We start from the raw sequence: 22,390 nt of genomic DNA on the forward strand, positions 1-22,390 counted from the left end.
TTGAATCCTTTTCCTGATCATGATATACAGGATGGTGTGTTTGGATGGTTGAGAAGATTCATAGATCACTTGATGTATTTTCTTTAGGAATGCTATGAAAACTGCTGTAAGAAGTGCTCTCTCTCTAATGGAGCTCACTGTAGCGATGGACCCTGCTGTAACACATCCTGTCTTGTGAGTCTTATTATAGCATTTCTTTCTATTGACTCTCAGTCTTCCCTAGAACTAACGTCTAACCTGATATAGGTCAAATACTGGGTGACAGTGGGGGAAAATAGGCCACATATACTGAGTCCAAATGTTTTTAAGGAACATAACATGATTACTGACCTTCAGACAATGTGGCAGTAGATGGAATTATGTGTACGTTGCTATTGTTGATGCACACAATGTTATACCATACATCTGGATTTGATTAATTCCACCACCACGACATACATAACCAATCTTGGGAGTTAAAGATTTTTATCTAAATTTTCAAAATATTGTGCTGGTTTGGGTCACAAAACTTTCATTGACTTTGATATGGTTCATATATCTGAAACCTTGATCAATACTTTGAAAATGTTATTGAGATTAATGTTAAAACCAGATTACATTTATTTATCTATTTACTATATGGTTGAAAATAAATGCGTTATGGGTAGAACGACTTTTAAGCTGCTTGGTGTTTTGGGTGCAATGATCTAATAGTATGTAAAGTTGTAATGTGCACATCTCCTTTTCTTCAGCATGAAATAGCAAGTAATTGAATTTATACTTTTGGTAGCATTACTTGTCATCCAGCTGAAATCTCTGGAAGCACCACAGTACAGTATAATAGTTGCTACAATAGGTAGTGCAGGCTTTCTTCTCTGATGTAGTTTGCCAATAGAAGGTATTGAAGGGCATACTAAGCAGCCTCTCACTTGATTTTTCATTTTTAAATATTGTGATTTGTGGTCCAAAATTCTGGATTGCAAGTACTTTAGAAAAAAATAATTTAGATACTGGTCTCATTGTGATAATATTGGGCCACACTCTGGTATCCTGTTGTTTCATACACAGGACTTCAAATGAAGTCAGTGGGAATCTTGTGCGTAGCTTATGGCAGGATATGGTGAATTATTATTATACCTGGGAAATGTTATTAGAGACAGAGCAAACATGAGAATTCCTAAAGGATGTGGCTCAAACTGTTCCATGAGAACTAGAAGAGTTAGGTCTCTGAACATCACAGGAATATAACCTGCCTTTTGACTTGGGGCAGTTGATGCCATTTCTCAGATAACTATCTAAATGTAATTAAAAGACACAGGATGAGACTGGGTTGAGATATAGTATCTTTGTTGGTAAATATTAACAATATTTTTTTTTACTGTCTCATGCTGCCGGACTTTATTTTAGCCCCATTAAATTAAACATACACCTAATCTGTATAATGTAGAAGTAGATGTGCTGTTGATAAACCAATGGATAGGTGGGTTGGTTGTTTTGTTTAAAGTCTCAATATTTTCTTGGCAGAAATAAATCTTTATAGTTTTTCCCTTACGCATAGTGTGTTAATGGTATGAAAAATATTTCTAGCAGAGATGTATCACTGAAGAATACTTTTCAGATTACTGATGTGCACCACTTTCAGTTGAACCAGAAGCTAGCAGTGGGTTTTTTGCTGTTCCTAGATAATTCAGCATTCACTGAAGTGTGTGTGTGTGTGTGTGTGTGTGTGTTTACGCATATGTATGTACACAAGTATTACAAAATGTAGGTTCCTGAGTTAATCATACACTATTTCTGTACTGAAGGCTTCCTCTGGATATGTTTTGTTCTCTCTATTATTGTGTGGGATGTTGATACTGAGACTCGTTTGAAAATTGAGAAGTATGGCTTTGAAACATGAGGAATATTTCTAAACAAGAGTCTGGAATATGCCATTATATAATCTCAGTCCTAACGAATGTTTGTTGTTTTCTAGTTTTTCCCACGAGGCTATGACTGTCGATATGCAGTGAATGAGTGTGATATTACAGAGTACTGTACTGGCGACTCTGGTCAGGTATGTATACCTAAGCTCTCTGCATACGCTATTCAATTTTGTAATCTTTTTATCCCAATTAAATATATTGAGTAACAAGCTGATACTACATTTGCTCAAAATGACCAGTTCCCTCATTAGTTGTAAATATTAAAAATGTATTTTGTTTGAAGTATATTTGAAGAAGGTTTTTGTTCAAGTGATTAGCAAATGGCTGTTCTCAATTATTTAATAAGTATAAACTCTGTTACAAAAGGAGAAAGGAAAACTCATAAAACAATGCAAAGAACGAATGACACAAACCCCAGCAAAATATCTAAAAGTGATAAACAGGTTATGGGCAATAAGCACTTATTACAGATGCACAGTGTAGGTATGCATGTGTTAGCAGAAAGCAAAGCAATTGTTTAAGGAAAGCAAAAGGAAAGAAAGCAATTATAGTAGAAAATAAGGAAAGGAAAATAAAACCCGTTTATGTGCTGTGCTGAATGATTTGTTTCAGAACATAACTTATCAAAAGAAATAATGGCAGAGAGACTGTCTGCCTTTACTCAAACCCCATTGGCATTCCCTGGAGTTTAGTGAGGGCACAACTTAGCAAAAGTATCAAAGAAAAGTTATGCATGTAAAGCTATATTTCATTCTACCCACAATGGAGCCTTGACATTTCATATATTGACTCATCTCCTTAATTTCCATTAGATATATGCAATAAGAGTAGAATTTAACATGGTACTTCAAGGTTTATCAGGCAGTTAAAGCCATTAGCTGTTCATACCAGTATAATCAATATGCTATTTATGATTTTGGTCTGGGCTACTTAAACTGTACATGATTCAAAGGGAATCCTAGACACTTTGGCTATAGCAGTCTTGGCTGAAAACAAAAGAAAAGACGGAACTTTTATTCTTTACTGATTAAATGTATTTATCTTAAGAGCAAGCATTACAATTTCTGTTTAACAAAGAGCCAGAATTTCTCTGTAGTGGAGAATGAAAGCTGTCCTATCCTAGAGCACTTCTAGAGATGTAGATAGAACAGTGTGCTCAATTTCTTCTCCCTCTTTCCCCCCACACACTTCCAGTGAGCACCAAGAAAATAACAGAATAATGCCATAGGCATCTAGCATTTACATTGGCTCCCAAAACACTTTGGGTAAGATTATATCTGGTCCTGCAGAATGCACAAGTGGAAAGGCATTGTAGGCCAGTCAGATCTTTGCCGTTCCCTGAATACAAAGACTGTACAAGATTAATGCTGTCAACAGTGGCATCTCCAGAGTCTGTGGGGAGGGACATCCCCATCTATCCCTCAGAGCTAATGAGTGCAGAGTGGAGCTGAAATTCCAGCTGCCTCTTATCAGGTGGAAGAGATTAGTTTCAAAGAAAGGGTAGGGGAAAGAGTTTTGATCAGAGACTCTTTGGTTCATGAGAAAACTCCCTCCCCCATGTTTGTTTCTCTCCCCCTTTATATAGACTCTGTGTCCTCCCCATCTCCACCATGTTGTCTCTTTCTCCCATCCCATCCTGCATTGTTTCCTTGCTGGTGCTTCACTTGTTTATCAAAAATAGCAGTATGAAAGTAACTAATCTCCTCCTCTCTGACAACTAGCCTTTTTAGTTGCATTTACACTCTGCTTTTTCTACCAGTAGTATTAGAGTAAGCAACAACAGAAAACCAGCTTGAGAGTAGGTGGTTGGTGTTTAGATACTAAGGTAATGGGTGTTACAGAAAAACCTTAAAACCACCTTCCTGTTCTCACTTAAGAGGACATAGCCGGAATATCATGATGTTCTTTGGCACTCCAAATGTGTGCACCAAACAAAGAAGGATCCAAATCCAATTTAAAATAATTTTAGATCCAGTTCTACCACACACGCTCACTTTGAATAGTATGTTACTCTGCAAGTAGGTCCATTGTTTCTAGTGGACATACTTGCACAGTAACTCGTCTTCATCTTCCTTGATCTATCAGCTGCCATTAATGCCAGCCAAACTCTTCTTGAAATCTGGTCGTCTGTTGGCTTTCATGACTGTCCTCACATGGTTCTCCCACTGACTGTTGGATCACTCCTTTAGTTTCTAATTCAGTGGGTCCTCCTTCTCCCTCTCTCACCCTCTTTCTGTGGGGAGACCCTCTGGTTTGCATCCTTGTCAGGGCCGGCTCCAGGCACCAGTGAAGGAAGCAGGTGCTTGGGGCGGCCAATGGAGAGGGGCGGCACGTCCGGGTCTTTGGCAGCAATTCGGCGGCGGGTCCCTCAGTCCCTCTCGGAGAGAAGGACTTGCCGCCGAAGAATGAAGTGGCGCGGTTGAGCTGCCGCCGAAGTGCCGCCGATCACGTTCCCCCCCCCCCCCCTTTTTTTTTCTCTTCGCCGCTTGGGGCGGCAAAAAAGCTGGAGACAGCCCTGATCCTTGGTCCCCTCCTCTTCTCCCTATCCACCCTATCTCTGGGCAAATTTATCTGTAAACATGGCTTTTGACTACCATCTTTATGGTGATGACTCAGAAGTCTGCCTCTCTACTCTGGACCTCTTGCCCTACAATTAGACTAAAATCTTGGCCTGGCTTTCTCGTTGTGGGTGTCCAGTCATCAGCTGAAACTTAACATGGCCAAAACAGAGCTTTTAACTTTTCCCTGAAGCCCTTTCCTGCCCTTCCCTTTCTCTGTCATTGTGGACTTTCACCTTGTCTCTTGGTTTCATTTTTCGTTTGGGCCTCTTTCTCATTTGGCCCTGTTGCCTGCGGCCTCAAGTTAATTCAACATGCTATTCCTAAGATCATCTTCTTGGCTTGTCACTTGGACTACATTACCACCCTTTTTAAGTCCCACTATTGGCTCCGCTCTTCCATCACATCTAATGTAATTTCTTCTCCTAACTTTCCACTCTTTATCCCTGCCCTATCTATCCATCCTACTATCTTACTGCAAGGTCAACTCCTGCCTTCTCTTTGCCAGTGATTCCAGCCTTGATCGCCCTCTTGTCTGCTTTTCCCACAAGCACCTTTGCGCTTTCTTCCATGCCACTGCCTTGCATGGAAAAAGCTCCCAGTCAAAATCCTTAATCACCACGTTATCCTTCTTCAAGCCCCTTCTCAAAGCTCACCTCTGCCAAAATGTATAAAGCAAACTGCCATCTGGCAGTTGTGATTATTGCTAATATATGGCTAAGATTTGTGCACACATTGCTGGTCTGCACATGAAAATTAACCCAGAATAAGACAGGAAGTGAATTTAAAGTGGATTAACACTTCCAAAGCTTTAGAAGTGGATTAAGCTAATTTGGAATAAGGCATTCTTATTTCAGAATAAGAGTGTCCACACATCGAGTTAGTCAGGAATAGTTACCTCAGAGTAATTTCTCATGTAGATAAACCCTAAATCTGTATTAAAACATCCAGTTATTTTTTGTTACCCCATTTTCCTCCCAGCCTGCTTGTTTGTCTCATCCATCTGTTATGCCTGTCTCTCAGACTAAGCTCTGCAGGGTAGAGACTGTTAATTTATATATTTTTGTATGATGACTTACTCAATGGGGCCCTGTCATGGTTGAGGCCAGGGGTGGCCAACCTGAGCCTGAGAAGGAGCCAGAATTTACCAATGTACATTGCCAAAGAGCCACAGTAGTACGTCAGCAGCCCCCCATCAGCTCCCGCCCCCCTGCTTCCAGTGCCTCCCATCCACCGGCAACCCCACGATCAGCACCTTCCGTTCCCTCCCCGCACCTCCCAATCAGCTGTTTCGTGGCGTGCAGGAGGCTCTGGGGGGGAGGCGGGAGGAGTGAGGGCACGGCAGGCTCAGGGGAGGGGGCGGGAAGGGTGGAGTGGGGGCAGGGCCTGTGGCAGGGCCAGGGGTTGAGCAGTGAGCACCCCCCGGCACATTGGAAAGTTGGTGCCTGTAGCTCCAGCTCCGGAGTCGGTGCCTATACAAGGAGCCACATATTAACTTCTGAAGAGCCGCATGTGGCTCTGGATCCACAGGTTGGCCGCTCCTGATGTAGGCACTACCACAATATATATGTTAAACAATAATACTAACAAAGTAAGATACTATTTAATATGAGTCAGTGTGGCAGAATTGTGACCTACGTTTATGGTCAGCTCGTGTGAATGAAAAAAATAACCAAGTAACATGAGAAAAAGGAGAGCCCTGGAAAATTAATCTAACAGCATAAACAGATTGATGGCCAAAAATAAAGCTCAAGCAAGAAGAACACTGTCAAAGTCCAACTAAGAAAGTATGTGCATTTAATAGCAGAAATGTTTAAAAAGCCTGCACATTTTAGAAAAGTTAAGTAAAAAAGGCAAATGTGAACGATTAAACCAATATGAGAAATATAAGGAAAATGACATTTTTAAAAATGGACTCCCAAATTTTTCACTACAGACACTGAATAAATAGATAAATCGTTAAAAGAGGTTAGTCAAAATGGAGCCTCTGAGAAAAGTTAAATATGGACAAAACCGAAGCTTTGTTTCTGAAGAAAGTTATGAGCCATTCAGTTTGTGATGTTTGGAAGACATTGCTGAGTGTGCCTACAAATATTTAAATGGATAATGTCATCCTCTTTATGCCCCAGTATCTCACCTATTTTAAAATTGTTCTCCTTCAAGTGATCGTCCTTATGCCCGTCCCAGTGATGGTATGTATATACCTCATGTGAGGAAGATCAGAGCGCATGTCGGTGGAATGCGCATATAGACAGTCACTCAACAGAGAAAGGAAAGTTAATTACTGTATACAGTAACTGGAGTTCTTTGAGATGTTTGTCCATATGCATGTTCCACAACCTACCCTTCCAGCTTCTCTACATCCGAGTCCTCTTATATAGGATTCTGCAGTCAGAAGGAACCAAATGGCAGTGGGCGTGCTTTGCCCTATTATGGTCTTGCAGAAAAGCATGAGGACTGCAGAGCACACGTGCGCCCTATGCATACTGCTAGCCCCAAAGACTCGGATCTACTTCCTGAGGTGCATGCATAGCATCAGTGAAATGTGCATATGGACAACACATCTTGAATAACTCCAGTTACTGTACACAGTAATTAACTTTACTTTTAAACTAGTAAAAAATGTTCTCTGCACCAGAAAAAAATTTTGTGCTATTTTTAACAGATCCACCATTCTGTTATCAAAAACATTAAAGAGGAAAAGCTATTTGCCCTTAGTTTTTAATTGATTATACAAAATTACTGTAACGTGTACTTTTTGTGGACACTTGTTGCTCTGTAGCAACTATATCTAACAAATACTTGCGTACAAAAAAATGAACTGCATGACAATTTAGTGCATAGCCATTTCTGTTGATGTCTCCAACAATGTCATAAAATCAGTATACATACAGAAAAACCAAAATAGGCAGTTAGATTAGGGCTTGTTGTCTTGTGACAATGCGCAATCACTGCCAATTGGCAGATCCCAGGAGCTGGTCCCAGTAAGGGTTCAGGGCGCTGTGAAAGTAGTATGCTTACTATTTATTTATTTTTTAAGTCATTCTATCTCTGTCCCTTTGTTTCTTGTTCTACAGTTCCACCATTCACGGGACATCCCTGTGAAGCAGGTTTTCTAGTATGTATTAATGATAGGCAAGTTTTCACTGTTTTGATATCAGAACACACAGCTCTAAGAACTGGAAGTGGCTGGTTATCATATAATTCATATATATATGTAACTGTGTGACTGTTTATGGACTTACCACAGAAATATATGTAGCTATCTAAAGCTGCATTAGTATTTGGTTGATGTAAATTATTTCTAAATCACTCCTTATCTACATTGTGCAGTATTTCCATTTTTTCTTGTGTTCATCACTATTGCTGAGCATAACCATGAGAAATTGTTCTTTGTGTGATCTATATATTGGTGGCATCACTCGTCAGCCAGGCTCTTGTACAGCTAAATTCACACACTTCTACCACAGCCGAATTCATCCTGTGCAGGGCTCTGTACAGGTTCTAAGAGTTCGGCATGTGCCCACTCGAATCTGGGGCCACTAAGAGCCAGTTTGATCCCTATAGCTGGTTAGAACAACCCTAAGGGCTGCCCAAACTTGTGCCCAGCTGCTCAAGGACTTTATGGACTTTGTGGCAGCTCAGGAATAACTGAGGTACGGGACTGCCCTAGTCACACCCCTCTCACTTGTCAGATGACCAGGAATGCTCCCTCCCCCCCCAATCAGTGGCTCTTGCAAGGGAGAGGAAGGTATAAGTCTGGTGTAGTTAGTTGTGTACCTGTCTAGAGGGGCTCCTGTATCAGGAACAATCCATTCGGGGCCCTGCAACTGCTTTGCAGTCCCTTTGCGACAACATGATTTCTTTAAATGTGTTTTGTAAAGTGTGTGTAGATATAGATATATTTAGATATATTATACTATACAATTTAATCTGTTTATACACATACCTTAATAAAGGACCAGATAGAACAGTTACAGGTTATGTTAACAAGGTAATGTTTTGGCAAGGAGTGGTAAAGTGACCTGCTACATGTCTATCTACCTACCCAGCTAGCACTTTTACTCTGTAAAGTCGTTTTCCTTAAGTTCTTGACTATATTTGGAATTTCTACTGTTTATTGTGGAACAGACTACCAATGGAATTACTTTCATTCAAAGTTTATTCGGAGATTCCTAAGTGTGTGTCTGGTTCTTTCTTTGTTTCATTCTATTCCCTCTTGGTTTGAGTTTCACTGTCAAATAGCATTGTGATATTTCTTAAATGTCTGTGTGATGTGACTTGTGTAACCTTTGTCTTCCTTCCTAGCTGTTTCCATCTATTATTTGTTATCTCATGTCTATAGGTAGAGTGTGAACTCTTTGGTGCATTTACTGTATCATTTTAATTTGTCTGTGAAGCATCTACCACATTTTGGATACTATATAAACATAATAAACCTTCTCCATTCTTTTTTTCCTTTGAATTTTATACGCCACAATCATATATCCTATTAGCTTATTTTCTAATAAATATAAACCTAATTTTTCCGACTTCTTATACAGTAGTTATAACCCTTGGGACCCTTTAGCACTAAGGATGACATCTTCTGTTGCACAGTTCCTCTGCATGTATTTTATGCCAACTATTTGTTTTTAAATAATTTGTTAAACATTTATTTATTGTCCTACAATTCCAAATGTTATAATTTGATCAAGAATTTTTATCTTTTGATGTTCAGTGCCCACCAAATCTTCATAAACAAGATGGATATGCTTGTGATTCTAATCAAGTATGTAACGCTTTTAAACCTTTGCAAATCAATGAATAATGAATCCAGTGTAAATTTTCATTTCTTAACTCACTTTTCTTCCTTATTTTTTCATAAACTCTGTGTCTCAGTTTATTCATCCTAAGGGTTTGTCAAACATCGTGCAGACAAACAGAGCACCTATTAAATTTAAGCATATCATCCATCCCTCTCTCCCTGCAGTTCTTCAATGTTTTGTTCAGCCTTCTGGTGGGCCATTGTATAGACATAGGGACTGATCTAGTCTCTCACTTTCTTGGTTAAAGTTGAGGCATATTGCTTGTAGCAGTGTAAAGAAACTTGCACTGATGTTGCCTGTGCTGTCTGTGCTCTGTTTTTAACATTGAGAATTTCAGTTTAAGTACAGTCAGTTTGGCCCTTTTCAGATCACTTTAAAAAAATTCAGCTTTCTCCTCTGATTTTCTTTGTGGCCAGCAGGCAGTTTGCAGAAAATAGAAATACAAGATTGGTGAGGCTCAGTGGGCACCCAAATGTACAGGTGTATATTTTTATATAATTCTGCAATGATTTACTGGTGTTAGTTCCATTGAAGTTAATAGAAATGAAGGGCGAGTTCTTTCATTAGTTTGCATCTTATGCAGGCCTTTACACCTTGCAAAGTGGATGTATAATTCTGCCACTAGTGTGGGTGAGTGGAAAATCTGATTGGGCAGCATTTTCAACCCACTGTGACTAGTTTAAATGACAACATGAAATGCAGTAGAGAATCAGGCCCCCAGTGTATAAATGTGCTTTCCACTCACCCCTCCCCCTCCCCCCAAGCACATTAAGAGGAGAGTTTATATCCCAATGTATAAAATATAATAATGAAAATGAAAGAGAACTTGTAAAGACAGCTAAAGGACAACATTTGATTTAAAAAAATAAAGTAATATGTTCGGTTTCCCTTCACTAATTTGTTGTGTTTTTGTTTAGGGACGTTGCTATAATGGAGAATGCAAGACAAGAGACAATCAGTGCAAATACATTTGGGGAATTAGTAGGTTGACGTTGCCTACCTTAAATATATTTTATTCATATGTATTTTTTAGTTTGTATTATTACTATTTCCACCTACTGTACTTTCCTCCTTCAGTTAAAAGTTTCCACCGTAGAGCAGAGAAAAAATGTCTGTTGAGATAATGTGGGTGACTTGTGATGTCATTTGGTATTTGGGTCTGTGATATGTTGGAGCCGTGGGAGTCAGGTGGTTATAACTTGCTGTGCTTGTAGATATAGGTAAGATGAGCAGCATCTACTGCAGCTAACCCAGGCTGAAACTCACCAGAAAATATAAAACTAAATTCTACAAGCACGTTAGGTTAATATCTTTGGATAAATATATTTTTGTCTTCAGAATATTTCTTAATATACCTTAATATAAATGTGTGTTTTTAAAAACTAAATCACACAGATAACTATCGATTCCCTCATCTTCAGGGGAGACATGCACTGGATAATGATTTTGAGCATAAGACAGTAGAACTGAACTACCAGTATGTCCCAGTCTGTTGTACTCATGCCATTGTGATGTTTATGTATGCCAGATTCATCCCAACTTAAGTGATTGTGGGGTGTGTGTGGTCTGTGAGAGAGAAAAGAATGTTCCTACCCATTGTGGAGTTAGGAGATTTCTGTCTTTTACTGTCTGTCACAAGCAACAAAAGCTATAGTGCATTTAATACAGAGAAAGATGGGGACAGTAGTTTTAGTGGACTCCTGGTATCTTTCCCTTAGCTCAGTGGCAGTACAGTAAATTTTTTTCTCTAACTCTAAGGTTATATTTTAATTGAAATTATTTAGATTGTCTTTTCTATATAAGTGCCTATGCTGTAACTGATACATTGTATTTAGTTGTTACTTTCTCTGTCATTCTAAATAATGGAGACACTATTTTTTTTTTAATGAAAGAAAGCCTAAAGGGCTTGTTAATGAGTAATTTTATATTAACTCCATGAGTCTGGAAGGATGTTTATTGGTCCACCCCCAAGCACAGAAAAGTCACATCACAGACCAAATTCTGAGAACATCTTTTCAGGCTCTGCCTTTGTTCTCTTTCTACTTTCCTCTCTTTCAACAATTTCCCATTATTGTTTGCTCTGCCTCCTCACAGCCAGCTCGCTGCTCCTGCCTCTTTAGGTAGGTGAGACTCTGAAAAGGTTTATTCTTAGCGCAAGCAGGCTAACGTGTGGAAACCCAAAAAGCCTAAAGAAAAGAAAGGTGGAAAATGTTCTAGATTGAATGTGGCTCTTCTATCCAATCCTACTTTATTAGGAAAGTTAGGACTTCTCTGCTTACACTGAAAAACCGCGAGTTAATCTCAGTTTTATGCTGTTCTCACTTATATTGGTTTTGTATCTGTTTAACTCCATTACTCCTGATTTACACTGGTGTGAGTTGAGAGGAGAATCAGACCCCTTAATTCTTTCCCTGGATACATCGAGAGGCAAACATCTGGTGCTATAGAGAGATAATCTGATTCTACTCTCACACTAGTATAAATCAGGAATAACAGCAGGGAAAACAGTTAAATTGCACCTCTGTAATACTGATGTATGTGTGAACAAAGTTAGACCCCCAGAATATTCAAGTGAAGAAGATATACACCTAGGTAGATGTTGCTTAGACAAATCACCGAGAGAGAGTCTCCAGACTGATATTCAGCTCAGATATTGGAATCTGAGTATAAGGTGGGAAATATTTTCCCTTTTCAGCTGCCTGATAGAATTCTGTCTTTTCTTCTCTCTCCTTCCCCCTCTCGTTGTGTAAACAAAATCTACTCCATAAATTAAAACACAGGATGAAATTTCAAAGTCCTGTGTTTATATTTTCTTGTGGCAGTTCTTTACATATTTTACATTAATTTTATGAAGAGAATACTTGCTGCTGTCAACGTAAAGTACATTCTCTTTTCCCTTTTTCATCGACAGAGGCTACAGGGTCTGACAAATTCTGTTATGAGAAGCTTAATACAGAAGGCACAAAAAAAGGAAACTGTGGAAAGGATGGAGACCAATGGATTCAGTGCAGTAAACAGTAAGTTTAGTTTTGTAGAAACTATCTAAATATTTTGGGTGAAATTGGCCTAATATTTTTCAGATTTTTAATGAACTTTTTCAGCAGTTTGTTTTGCATGGTTTTGAATCCTCCGTTTTTTCTTACAAATTTTCAGAATTCCAAAATATTTCACAGATTGGTTTGCAGAATTCCCAGATGGCTCAAAAATTCACATTTTTGGAATTTCTCACATCTAGATTTTTGTGCAGATGTACTGGCAATTTGGACTTGTGGAGAGAAGTTAAAGCATATAGCAGCACAGTGTCACACATTTGTAATGTACATGCACACAAGGTCAGGCAGGGATGTAAGTGGCCAGAGATATGAATGCTGGTTCCACCTCCAGACGTGGCCCAGGACTCTCTGCTAGATCCTGTGATCTCAGGGTAATTCCACCCCGTAGCCGGGGGCGGGAAGGAAGAGGGGAAACGGCAGTGATAGCTTGGTAGTAGTCTGCTCTCACTGAGTGAGACCATGATCTTCCATCATGTTGGACCTCCTTGTATACAATATGACCAAATATTTGGAAGACACTAGTAGGCCATGGACAACAGTGAGCTCTGACTGATCTGTGGAAGACAGAGGCTCATTCTACCAATTTGCATCTAGAGATGTCCCATAGCTGGTGTCATATGTCATAAGTAGCCATAGTGCCCACGGGATAGAGGCAGTTGATGCAATACTAAACTCTTCCTCTGGCTCGACTACTGGTCCTGGCAGTGTAAGCTCCTCCTCTTTACCTCTCCCTGTTGTCTTGGGCATGTGTTGAACTTCCAAGCAGGGAGCTAGTTGAGAGAGCATATAACTAGAGGTAAAAGACTTATTTGATTTAGCCCTTTTTTTCCAGTTCAGGAATCATTCAGGAGTACTTCAATGTTTATTAATTTATTTACTATTTGTAATTTAATTGATTAAGTGAACAAATTTTGACCTATGGATGGTTTGTGAACTTGTTCACTACAACTATTTGCTATGTGTCACATGATCTATCTGCTCCTTGGTTGGATGACTGAAACTTTAAAAGTAGGAGAATAATGAATGGTGAATACTCTTGTTAATGTGTGAATGAATAGTCATGTGAAGAACAACCATTCCCCCCAAAGTTCATATTTAAAAAAACACACCTAAAAACGTATGCATGAATGTTTGAAAATAGTTGTTAAGAAGGAGCACAAACCTAGTCAGATGAACAGCCACTTGGAATGCACACAGATATTCACATTGTTTTGCAGTATTCATCCAGCTATATGTGCGACTTCAATGCAAAATTTGGACAGTCCATGCAAGGGAAGCCAGCTTGAGGCTAGTAGGCTATTGTGATTTATTTGTTATACAGTGGCAGCAGATAAGCCAGTCTCTTTCCCAAGAATGCAGTAGTGCACCCTGAACTTTACTGATTCTTACAATCATTAGAATTGTACTGTGATGACATGGGGAATAAAATAAAATACAAAATAAGCAAACTGCATCAATATAGAGTAACCAAATTACCTGAAAAAGCACAATGTAATGTAGTCTAGCATAACAAAACTATGCATAGTTTGTCCACCTGTGGGCCCCTTTTAATATTATATTCAAGTATTTTTGTGGAAATAGATTTTTGTTCAGATAAACGTGGGGAAATGCTGCTATTCATAATTAACCAATTGGTAGAATTTTGTTTCTGTTTTTACAATTAACAACATCTGCTGATTATGACTAGCTTCTGCCATCCTTATTCCCCTCAAGTAGTATCTTACTTAGAGTAGTACCACCAAAGTCTTTGGTACTACTCACTGAGTAAGTTATTACTTTATGTGACCAGCAGTGGCAGAAGCTGGTCTTAAGTTATTTATTGCAGTAATATTGTTGGTTCCATACCTTCATTGCTTTTGACACAACAGTTTGTATCTTATAAATATTGTTAGTAGGACTCTATTTGGTAACTTTGTCTTTGTTTTTCTTTCGCAGTGATGTGTTCTGTGGCTTTTTGCTCTGCACTAATCTTACTCGAGTTCCACGAATTGGTCATCTTCAGGGAGAAATTACCCCAACCTCTTTTTACCACCAGGGGCGTGTAGTGGAGTGCAGGTAAAAGACTATACAGCGTACATGAATGGTTTTTCTATCCGTAACCAAAGTGGATGGATTAAAAGCTGGCTAACTGATAAGTCTGAAAATTTAATTATTAAGAGGGCATCATCAAAGGGGCATGTCTCTAGTGGGTCCCACAGGGTTTGGTTCTTGGCCATATGCTATTTAACAATTTTTATTAATGATCTGGAAGAAAAAATAAAGCCGTCACTGATCAAGTTTGCAGATGACACAAAAATTGGGAGAAGGGTTAATAAAGAAGAGGACAGGAAACTGATACAGAGTGATCTGGAGCATTTGGTAAGCTGGGCACAAGCAGTATGAGTTTTAATTTGGCTATATGTACACAATGAGGGACAAAGAACATAGGCCATACTTACACGATGGTGGACTATCTTGAGGATCAATGATTCTGAAAAAGATTTGGGGGTTGTGGGGGATAATCAGCTGAACACAACCTCCCAGTGTGATGCTGTGGCCAAAAGAGCTAATGCAATCCTTGGATGCATAAATAGGGGAATCTCAAGTAGAAGCGGAAAGATTATTTTACCTCTCTGTTTGGTGTGGATGGAATACTGTGTCCTGGTCTGGTGTCTACAATTCAAGAAGGGTGTTGATAAATTGGAGAAGAGTCAAAGAGGAGACACAAAAATGATTAAAAGTTTGGAAAACATGTCTTTATAGTGATAGATTGAGGTCCTTGAGTCTATTTCCCTTAACAAAGAGAAGGTTAAGGTATGACCTGATCAGTCTTCAGGTACTTACAGGGGGAACAAATATTTAATAATAGGCTCTTCAATCTAGTAGAGAAAGGTATAGCATGATCCAGCGGCTGGAAACTGAAGCTAGACAAATTCAGACTGGAAATAAGGTGTAAATTTTTGACAGTGAGGGTGATTAATCACTGGACCAATTTACCAAGGATCATGAAGGGTTCTCTGTCACAGACAATTTTAAAATCAAGATTGGATGTTTTTCTAAATGATATGTTCTAGGAATTACTTTGGGGAAGTTTTATGGCTGAGGGCTGGTCTACACTGAAAAGTTACATCAGCATAGCTACGTCTCTCAGGGGAGTGAAAAATCCACAGCCTTGAGAGATGTAGGTAAATTGACCCTAACCCCCAGTGCAGACAGCGTTATGTCAACAGAATAATTATATAGCAACAGGAGAACTGGCTTACATACAGCAACAGGAGAACCTCTCTCATTGCTGTAGTCTCTACAATGAAGTGCTACCACAGCGCTGCAGCTGTGCTGCTGCAGTGTCTTAAGTGTAGACGTAGCCTGTGCTATCCAGGAAGTCACGCTAGATAATCACAATGGTCCCTTCTGAAATTGGAATTTAGGAAGCTATGAAAAAGATAAAGATAAAAAATTTCAACAGCTACATTTAAAGTTATTAAAGGTAAAAATCACTATTTTAAATGGTATTTCTCCTTTTATTAAAAATCACTGATATTCTCCGTTTAAGGATTGAAAAGCATGTGGATTCACAGATTACCTTCTTGAGACTGGTATCAAACCTTACTGTTCAGCATCACATTGCTCTTCCCTGAAGTTTAAGAATTATAATCCAGAAGAGCGAAAGATCCATATATAAGACGTCCTGGTTTTGAGCAGTACTATCTCAGCAAGAGGAATTATTTGTTTTATATGAATGATTGTGGTAGGAGGAGATCTTTAGTTATCATTTAATTGGTCAGAGGACAGGCACATGTTTTTATTGTCTTGCATGCAGATTACTGGATGGGTGCTTTTAAAAAATTAAATAAAATTTGATTATTAAGAATAGTAAAAGTAACAAAGAATACTCTCTTGTGTATATATACAACCATTCTCCACCAATTTACTCCCTGTTCCCATTTGAGATTAGAGTTTAAGAATGAAACATTTCTCATAAAATATGCATAAATATATATACATTAACTAGTAATATTTTCTAGAAATATCATTCTAAGATATGAAAAAAAGAAAGATGTTCTGTCAGTTATAGACATGTAAACTAAGAGCAAATTAAAATTGCATGTCAATACCTAGAATTCTTCTCCGTGTTATAGCTATTTCATGTCAGTACTACTGTGAGAATTGTGTGATTAATAGAAAAATTTTGATGTGAATTTGTGCATACCATATTCTTTCCTATAGTGTGCTGTGGAGTGAAGAAGTTATAGCACTTTTAACATCCCTACCTTTATTGTGTTTTAATATCTTAAAAAGGCTCTAGCCATAATATTAATAGTATTTTAAAACTTTTTCTCTTAGCGGTGCTCATGTGCTTTTAGATGACGATACAGATTTAGGATATGTGGAAGATGGAGCTCCATGTGGCCCTCACATGATGTGTGTAGACAGGAAGTGCCTACCAATTCAGTCCTTGAACATAAGCAGCTGCCCTATTGGTTCTAATGGAAAAGTCTGTTCAGATCATGGGGTAAGTCCATATCCGCGGGATAGCAGATAAGCTCTGTCCATACTTCCACTATAAACAGGGCCTAATGTACAGTGTTGTGTACTGTACCTAAAATCTTCAGTAAGACTCCTGATTTCCTGAATACACAAGTGTTGGATTTTGTGATATACTTTAATTCTATGACAGCGTGAGAGGCATAGATAACATGAGAAAACAAGGTTTTTAAATGGTGTAACACAATTCACTGTAGTTTTCATGTTAATATTTAGAGAGGGATTTTCAAAAGCACTTCTAGTGGCCTGTGCTCCCACTGAAGTCAATAGTAAAGTCCAGTACTATAAAAACCTCCCTAATGTTTCACCACACATTTCAAACCTCTGAATAATTTCAGTTTGCCACAGAATCCAGTATTAATGCTGCAGAAATTCAGGGTTCTTGCCCTAAAACTTAGAACCAGTATGGCATAGCCAGTGTTCTGGGCTGCTTGAAGAGACTGTGAAAGCCCTACTGTACCATCTGGATGCGAGGTCTTTAGAATGATGGAAGCAGAAATAAGTGGGACAAGGGCATGGGACCTGCGTAGGATTGGAGCAGATCGGAAAGCACCAGCAAAAGGGAATAGAAATAGACATTCAGTGGTGCTCCAGAAAGGCTACTGGAGAAAAGTAAACCACACTGAGCAAGTTCATCTTTCAGGATGGATCATGTTTCACTTTGAATGTATGGGGAAACAAATGAGCAGTATTCAGGATTGTGTCATGATCTGAAGCCTGGTTAACTCCTTTTGGTAAGGTGTCTATACCTCCTTGAAATTGGATTAAGATCCATTGGTGCAAATAACTTTGCTTGTCTATGTCAGGGATTGCACCTGTGCAGCAACACTGATAGCTTGCCACCGCAGGGAATAGCCAAGGAAAATCTCTCATGTAGACAAGACCTGAAAATGGCACCTTCTTACTTGTGCTTCTTGTGTGCATTCATTCATACTTGCTGATTTTGTGTTCAAATATTAAACTACTGGTCCTCACCTCCTTTAGCAACACTATTTTCTTTATTCTCCACAGATTCTTTTTACATGCAGTATACTTCCTCTGAACATAAACCTATATCCCTCTGTTCCAGTTTATTAACCTTAATTTGATAGAATTTAATAGGATACCTCTTATCGCCTCAGACTCTCCCAGATAAATAATCCCAATATTGTGTCATATGTGAGCCTTCCAGTTCCATTTATTGTCTCCATTGCATCGTGCTGGTCAGGAAGCTCCAAAGGTAGTAACCAGCGCTCGATACATTAACAACTCATTTTCCTAGGGCTGTTAATATGTACTCTTAATACAGAACATCAGGCTATTTAATCTTCTTAGCCTTCCTCGCTGCTACATTGTACTCTGGACTGAAAATATGAATTATTGGCCCTCTGCATATGCAGATTGTCTTATTCTGCCTAATTAAAGAAGTCATTACTGTTTAAACCAGGGTTCCCGAACTTCTTTCTTGGAGGTCCATCTGTGCTGCTGCAGTAGGCACTGCAGCCCATTAACACTTCTTGAGGGAAATTGTTAATTTTAATTACATACACTAGAACTGTAAATACAGTGCACATGTGTTCTTTACATTTTAATGTAAACATTTGTAATGATAGAAATTCCTAGCAATATGCACTCAGAGAAATGCATCAAGATCTTTGAAACCAAACACTTTTAAGAAAATGACACTTTTTAAAAAAAATGTTGAGTGAAATGTGGTGTTCAAACAAGGAAAACACAATGTATAAATGTACAGCATATAAAACTGAATAAGCAACACAACAATGTTAACAAAATTGTTAACGTGTTATTTGTTGATTTTAAAACAAAATAGTTGTCCAACTTTAAACACTGTTTTCAAATTTTTTAGTATATCATCTGAATTTCTGTGCTGTGTAAGTAAAGACCCCCGTATTCTCAACTAATTAGAAAAGAATCAAATATTGTAATTAAAAATATAAAATAACACACTGAGGCAATGGGTACTCATCCAATCCAGTAAAGGAGAATCCAAACTTCAAGAACGTGTCATCATATCTTCTTACCACTTTATTATTTTTTTTTTGGCTGGCTCGTTTTGTGTAGATGTAGATGGTCTGGGACGCTCATTATCTTCTCCGCCAGTTTTCAAAAAATAAAATCGATCCATGTCAGATTAAAATACTGCTTGCCATTTTTTATAGTTGTAAATGGCAGTGTTTGTACATTGCTAGGTTACCTTGCAGCAAAACACACCATTGTATGCGCGAGAATTAAACTTGCGTACAGTACTGCAGCTTATTTTTTTAAAATAATTTTTTTCTATACTCTGTCCAACATATATAGCTCAAAACATTACATTGATATAGTTTTTACTTAGATTACACGAGTCACTTGGAGTTAAAGATGTACTAAGACTGAGCTTGACAGGAGAATGCAGTCATGCCGGTAGACCACCCAGCACTGTGTCAAGGTGGGCTGAGGCCACATTTTGGAACCCCTGGTTTAAACTATACTTAGTTTTGACACTATTTCCACCCTAGCACATCAGTTTACACTGAGGGATGTTATGCTTCATAGTCCACCTCTGAGTCTATTTGACTAAGGCTTGGTCTACACTTACCCCCCAATTCAAACTAAGGTACGCAACTTCAGCTACGTGAATAACGTAGCTGAAGTTCTAAGTACCTTAGTTCGAACTTACCTCGGTCCACACGCGGCAGGCAGGCTCCCCTGTCGACGCCGCGGTACTCCTCTCGTCTAGCTGGAATACCGCAGTCGACGGCGATCACTTCCTGGTTCGACTTATCGCATCCAGACAAGACGTGATAAGTCGAACCCAGAACTTCGATTCCCAGCCGCCGAACTAGCGGCTGGATGTAGACATACCCTAAGTTATCAAGTGTCTTAACTACTGATCAAACACTTTGTTTTTCTAGCTAGTTGTGCTTCCCCCACTCCCACCTTTTCTTTCTTTTTTTTTTTTAAACGCAGAGCAGGGTCAACAAGGGATAAGATAGACTGCTATAATTTCTACAGATATGTGCCGTAGAGGACTAGACTCTATATTAGGAAATTGTTTTCTTATTATGGGGAAGATTCATATGGGAAGAGAATCCGTAAAGGGAGACAGACTGAAAGGAGGGTGAATTGGGTTCAGAATGAAGGAGAAAGAGAGAGAGGCACAGAGAACCCGGGCAATATAGGAGTTAAGAAAGGGATCCAGACATTCTCTTGACGACTTTGAATTTTTTTCCACATTCCTATTGTGCCTTTGCTAATTCGAATTTTCGGTTCAACAAACCTTTCTTACAAGTAAGATTAAAGTTATCTTTATCCTTCTTGATAAGCTTCTTTAGTGAACATTAGAGGATGCAGAATGAGATAAAGGTATAAACAAAAATTACATGGCTTATTTACTTTTGATTATCAGCATTGTACCGTCTGTCAACTTGGTTAAGCATTATCTATAGACTATGTAATCTATAGTTTTTATACATTATGTACCAGTTGATTAGGTACCTCTATTGATGACTAACTGCCCTTCTAATCTTGATCAAAATTTCATTCTTTCTATCTTTATCTGCTTTTCCACCACACCTTCCTTCAGTCACTTTCCTCAGCAACTTACTCCATCTCTAATTTCTTTTTACCATCGTCCATTTACAGCCATCATCCACTATTGATTAGTATTTTAAATGTTATGGGTTTGGTAGGAGTTCATATTTATTACAAGTGTAATCTAATTTTTGGTGGGTTTAAGCACACATTTTCACAGAGGTATCCTTCTAAGTGCAGTCTTAAAATGAAACCCTGGCCTATTCTGCTGGAGGATAGACTGACACCACCAACCTGGAAGAATGAAGAAGAAACTGTCAGTTGAAACTCAGAATTCCCCCTCTCTCTTACATTGGAACAAGCTGCCTAAGGAAGTATGAGGCCCAAAGTTTGAAAGTGGTTCTGATTACAATGATCAGTTTGGAAATGGATACATATAACAAGTAACTTAATTTGTGTCCCCCTTTCACAGCTTCATGAAAAGAGCAAATTAATAAGGGCTAGACTGTGGCTTCACCAAATGCCTCATCCACCCAGACCCAAGTTCTCAGTTGCCCATGAATAAAAACAAGGGTTCTTAGAGCTCCCAATACCCCTGCACTGACGAGAGTCCACGGGACAGTTGAGCTCTAATGGAGTCTTCTACACTTGCCATGCTATCTTCTGAGTGTATCTACCTGGGAAATTAAATAAAACTAAGAACTTGATATACCTGTGTCTTGGGGTTTACAGCTCACCACTGTGGCGCCTCCTTGTGGCCGTATCTTGGGATTACCTCTTGACCAGTCTGATGCCTCCTCCTTTGGTTGCTCACCCTGTGTCCCTCCATCTTTCCTCTTGACTTGATTGCTCCCCCTTTGTAACTCAGGGTGCTCCCTCTTCATGGCTTGTCCTTCTGGCCAAGTCACTATAGTTTTTCCCTTCCAGGGTATCAAAGGATCTCTGTATGAACTCTCTCAGGCAGTCCTCCAATTCACTGCCCAGACTGTGCCACTTCCCTACTGGCTGAGAGGGGAACCCAGGCCTGCCCAGTACTCCAGGTTCCAAGGACCTTCGAATCAGCAGTGAAGGTCTGAACCATCCCAAACCTTGTAACCATTTTCCCTGAACCTTTTCCTACTTTACCTCTTTCAGGCTTCCTTCTCCTACACCTCTCTGGGTATGCCCTTTTCTCAGGGCCTGGATCCCCAGGGCTGCTTCTCTCCTGGGTTTTTCCCCTTCTCCTTTTTAAGCCCAAAGACCAACTGGAGGCTTGCACATGGCAGCCCCCTTCTGCCCTCAATGCGTGGCCTTATACCAGCCCCACCTGCTGCTGCTCCTCAGCTTCGCTTGCTCATCAAGCCTAACTCCCCTACGTGTGACCGATCAGTTACTTAACACCTTCTGAGCCACATTCATGTTTTCCGGGCTTGTGTGGGGTGAACATTCCATCCTCACCTGTTAGGTACTGGATACGGTGATGGATTTCTTGAACATTCTAAACAATCATTCTTGTTATGGTATGTGTTTTGGTAAATTTTATCCTGTGTATCTTGTAACTTATTTCTACCATATGCTGAATAACCTTAATCAAAAGTGTTTCAAAAACAGTTATTTTCATTTTCTTTTCTAGGTGTGTAGTAATGAAGCCACTTGCATTTGTAATTTCTCCTGGGCAGGGACAGACTGCAGTATTGATGACCCTATCAGGGATACTCCCAACAAGAAGGATGAAGGACCTAAGGGTTTGTGTGATTTCAGTTGCAATATTTAGTACACGTTTAGATTAGTCTTCTCTATTAGCACCAGTAGAATTAACATGTGGGAAAGGAAGGTATAACCCTATCATTCAGAATCAAACCCTTGAGAATATTAAAACTATGCCTCTCCGAGAAGATACATGCATGTTAGTTTGAAGACTGTTTGTGAATATACTTTGACTTTTATAATTCCAGATCCCATTTCTAGAAAGATATGAACCCAGACATTTCGGTTCATCCCAATTTTCCCCCTTTATTCTGTCCTTTAATAGCCATCTTCATAATTAAAAC

At 39.1% G+C, this 22,390-nt stretch overlaps 1 protein-coding gene across 7 annotated transcripts in view; it reads left to right on the forward strand.

The window, feature by feature from the left end:
• ADAM23 (ADAM metallopeptidase domain 23) overlaps positions 1-22,390 on the forward strand; it is a 180,085-nt gene that overhangs the window by 124,681 nt on the left and 33,014 nt on the right. For 5 of the 7 annotated variants that reach the window (XR_003899754.1, XM_026647693.2, XM_026647688.2 and 2 more), the window contains exons 17-24: positions 88-174; positions 1,955-2,035; positions 9,183-9,233; positions 10,188-10,251; positions 12,182-12,287; positions 14,259-14,378; positions 16,647-16,815; positions 21,973-22,084. Coding sequence is in view for 6 of the 7 variants with exons in the window: in XM_026647693.2 (XP_026503478.1) it covers positions 88-174; positions 1,955-2,035; positions 9,183-9,233; positions 10,188-10,251; positions 12,182-12,287; positions 14,259-14,378; positions 16,647-16,815; positions 21,973-22,084 (790 nt within the window). In the remaining variant the exon portion in view is untranslated. Of the gene's footprint in view, positions 1-87; positions 175-1,954; positions 2,036-9,182; positions 9,234-10,187; positions 10,252-12,181; positions 12,288-14,258; positions 14,379-16,646; positions 16,816-21,972; positions 22,089-22,390 lie in introns of all 7 variants that reach the window. The other 2 variants (XM_026647694.2, XM_026647690.2) reach the window with 2 other exon arrangements.

The sequence above is a fragment of the Terrapene carolina genome, unplaced genomic scaffold (genome assembly GCF_002925995.2).
Source record: "Terrapene carolina triunguis isolate 2854851 unplaced genomic scaffold, T_m_triunguis-2.0 Scaffold62, whole genome shotgun sequence".
Taxonomy (NCBI): Eukaryota; Metazoa; Chordata; order Testudines; family Emydidae; genus Terrapene; species Terrapene triunguis.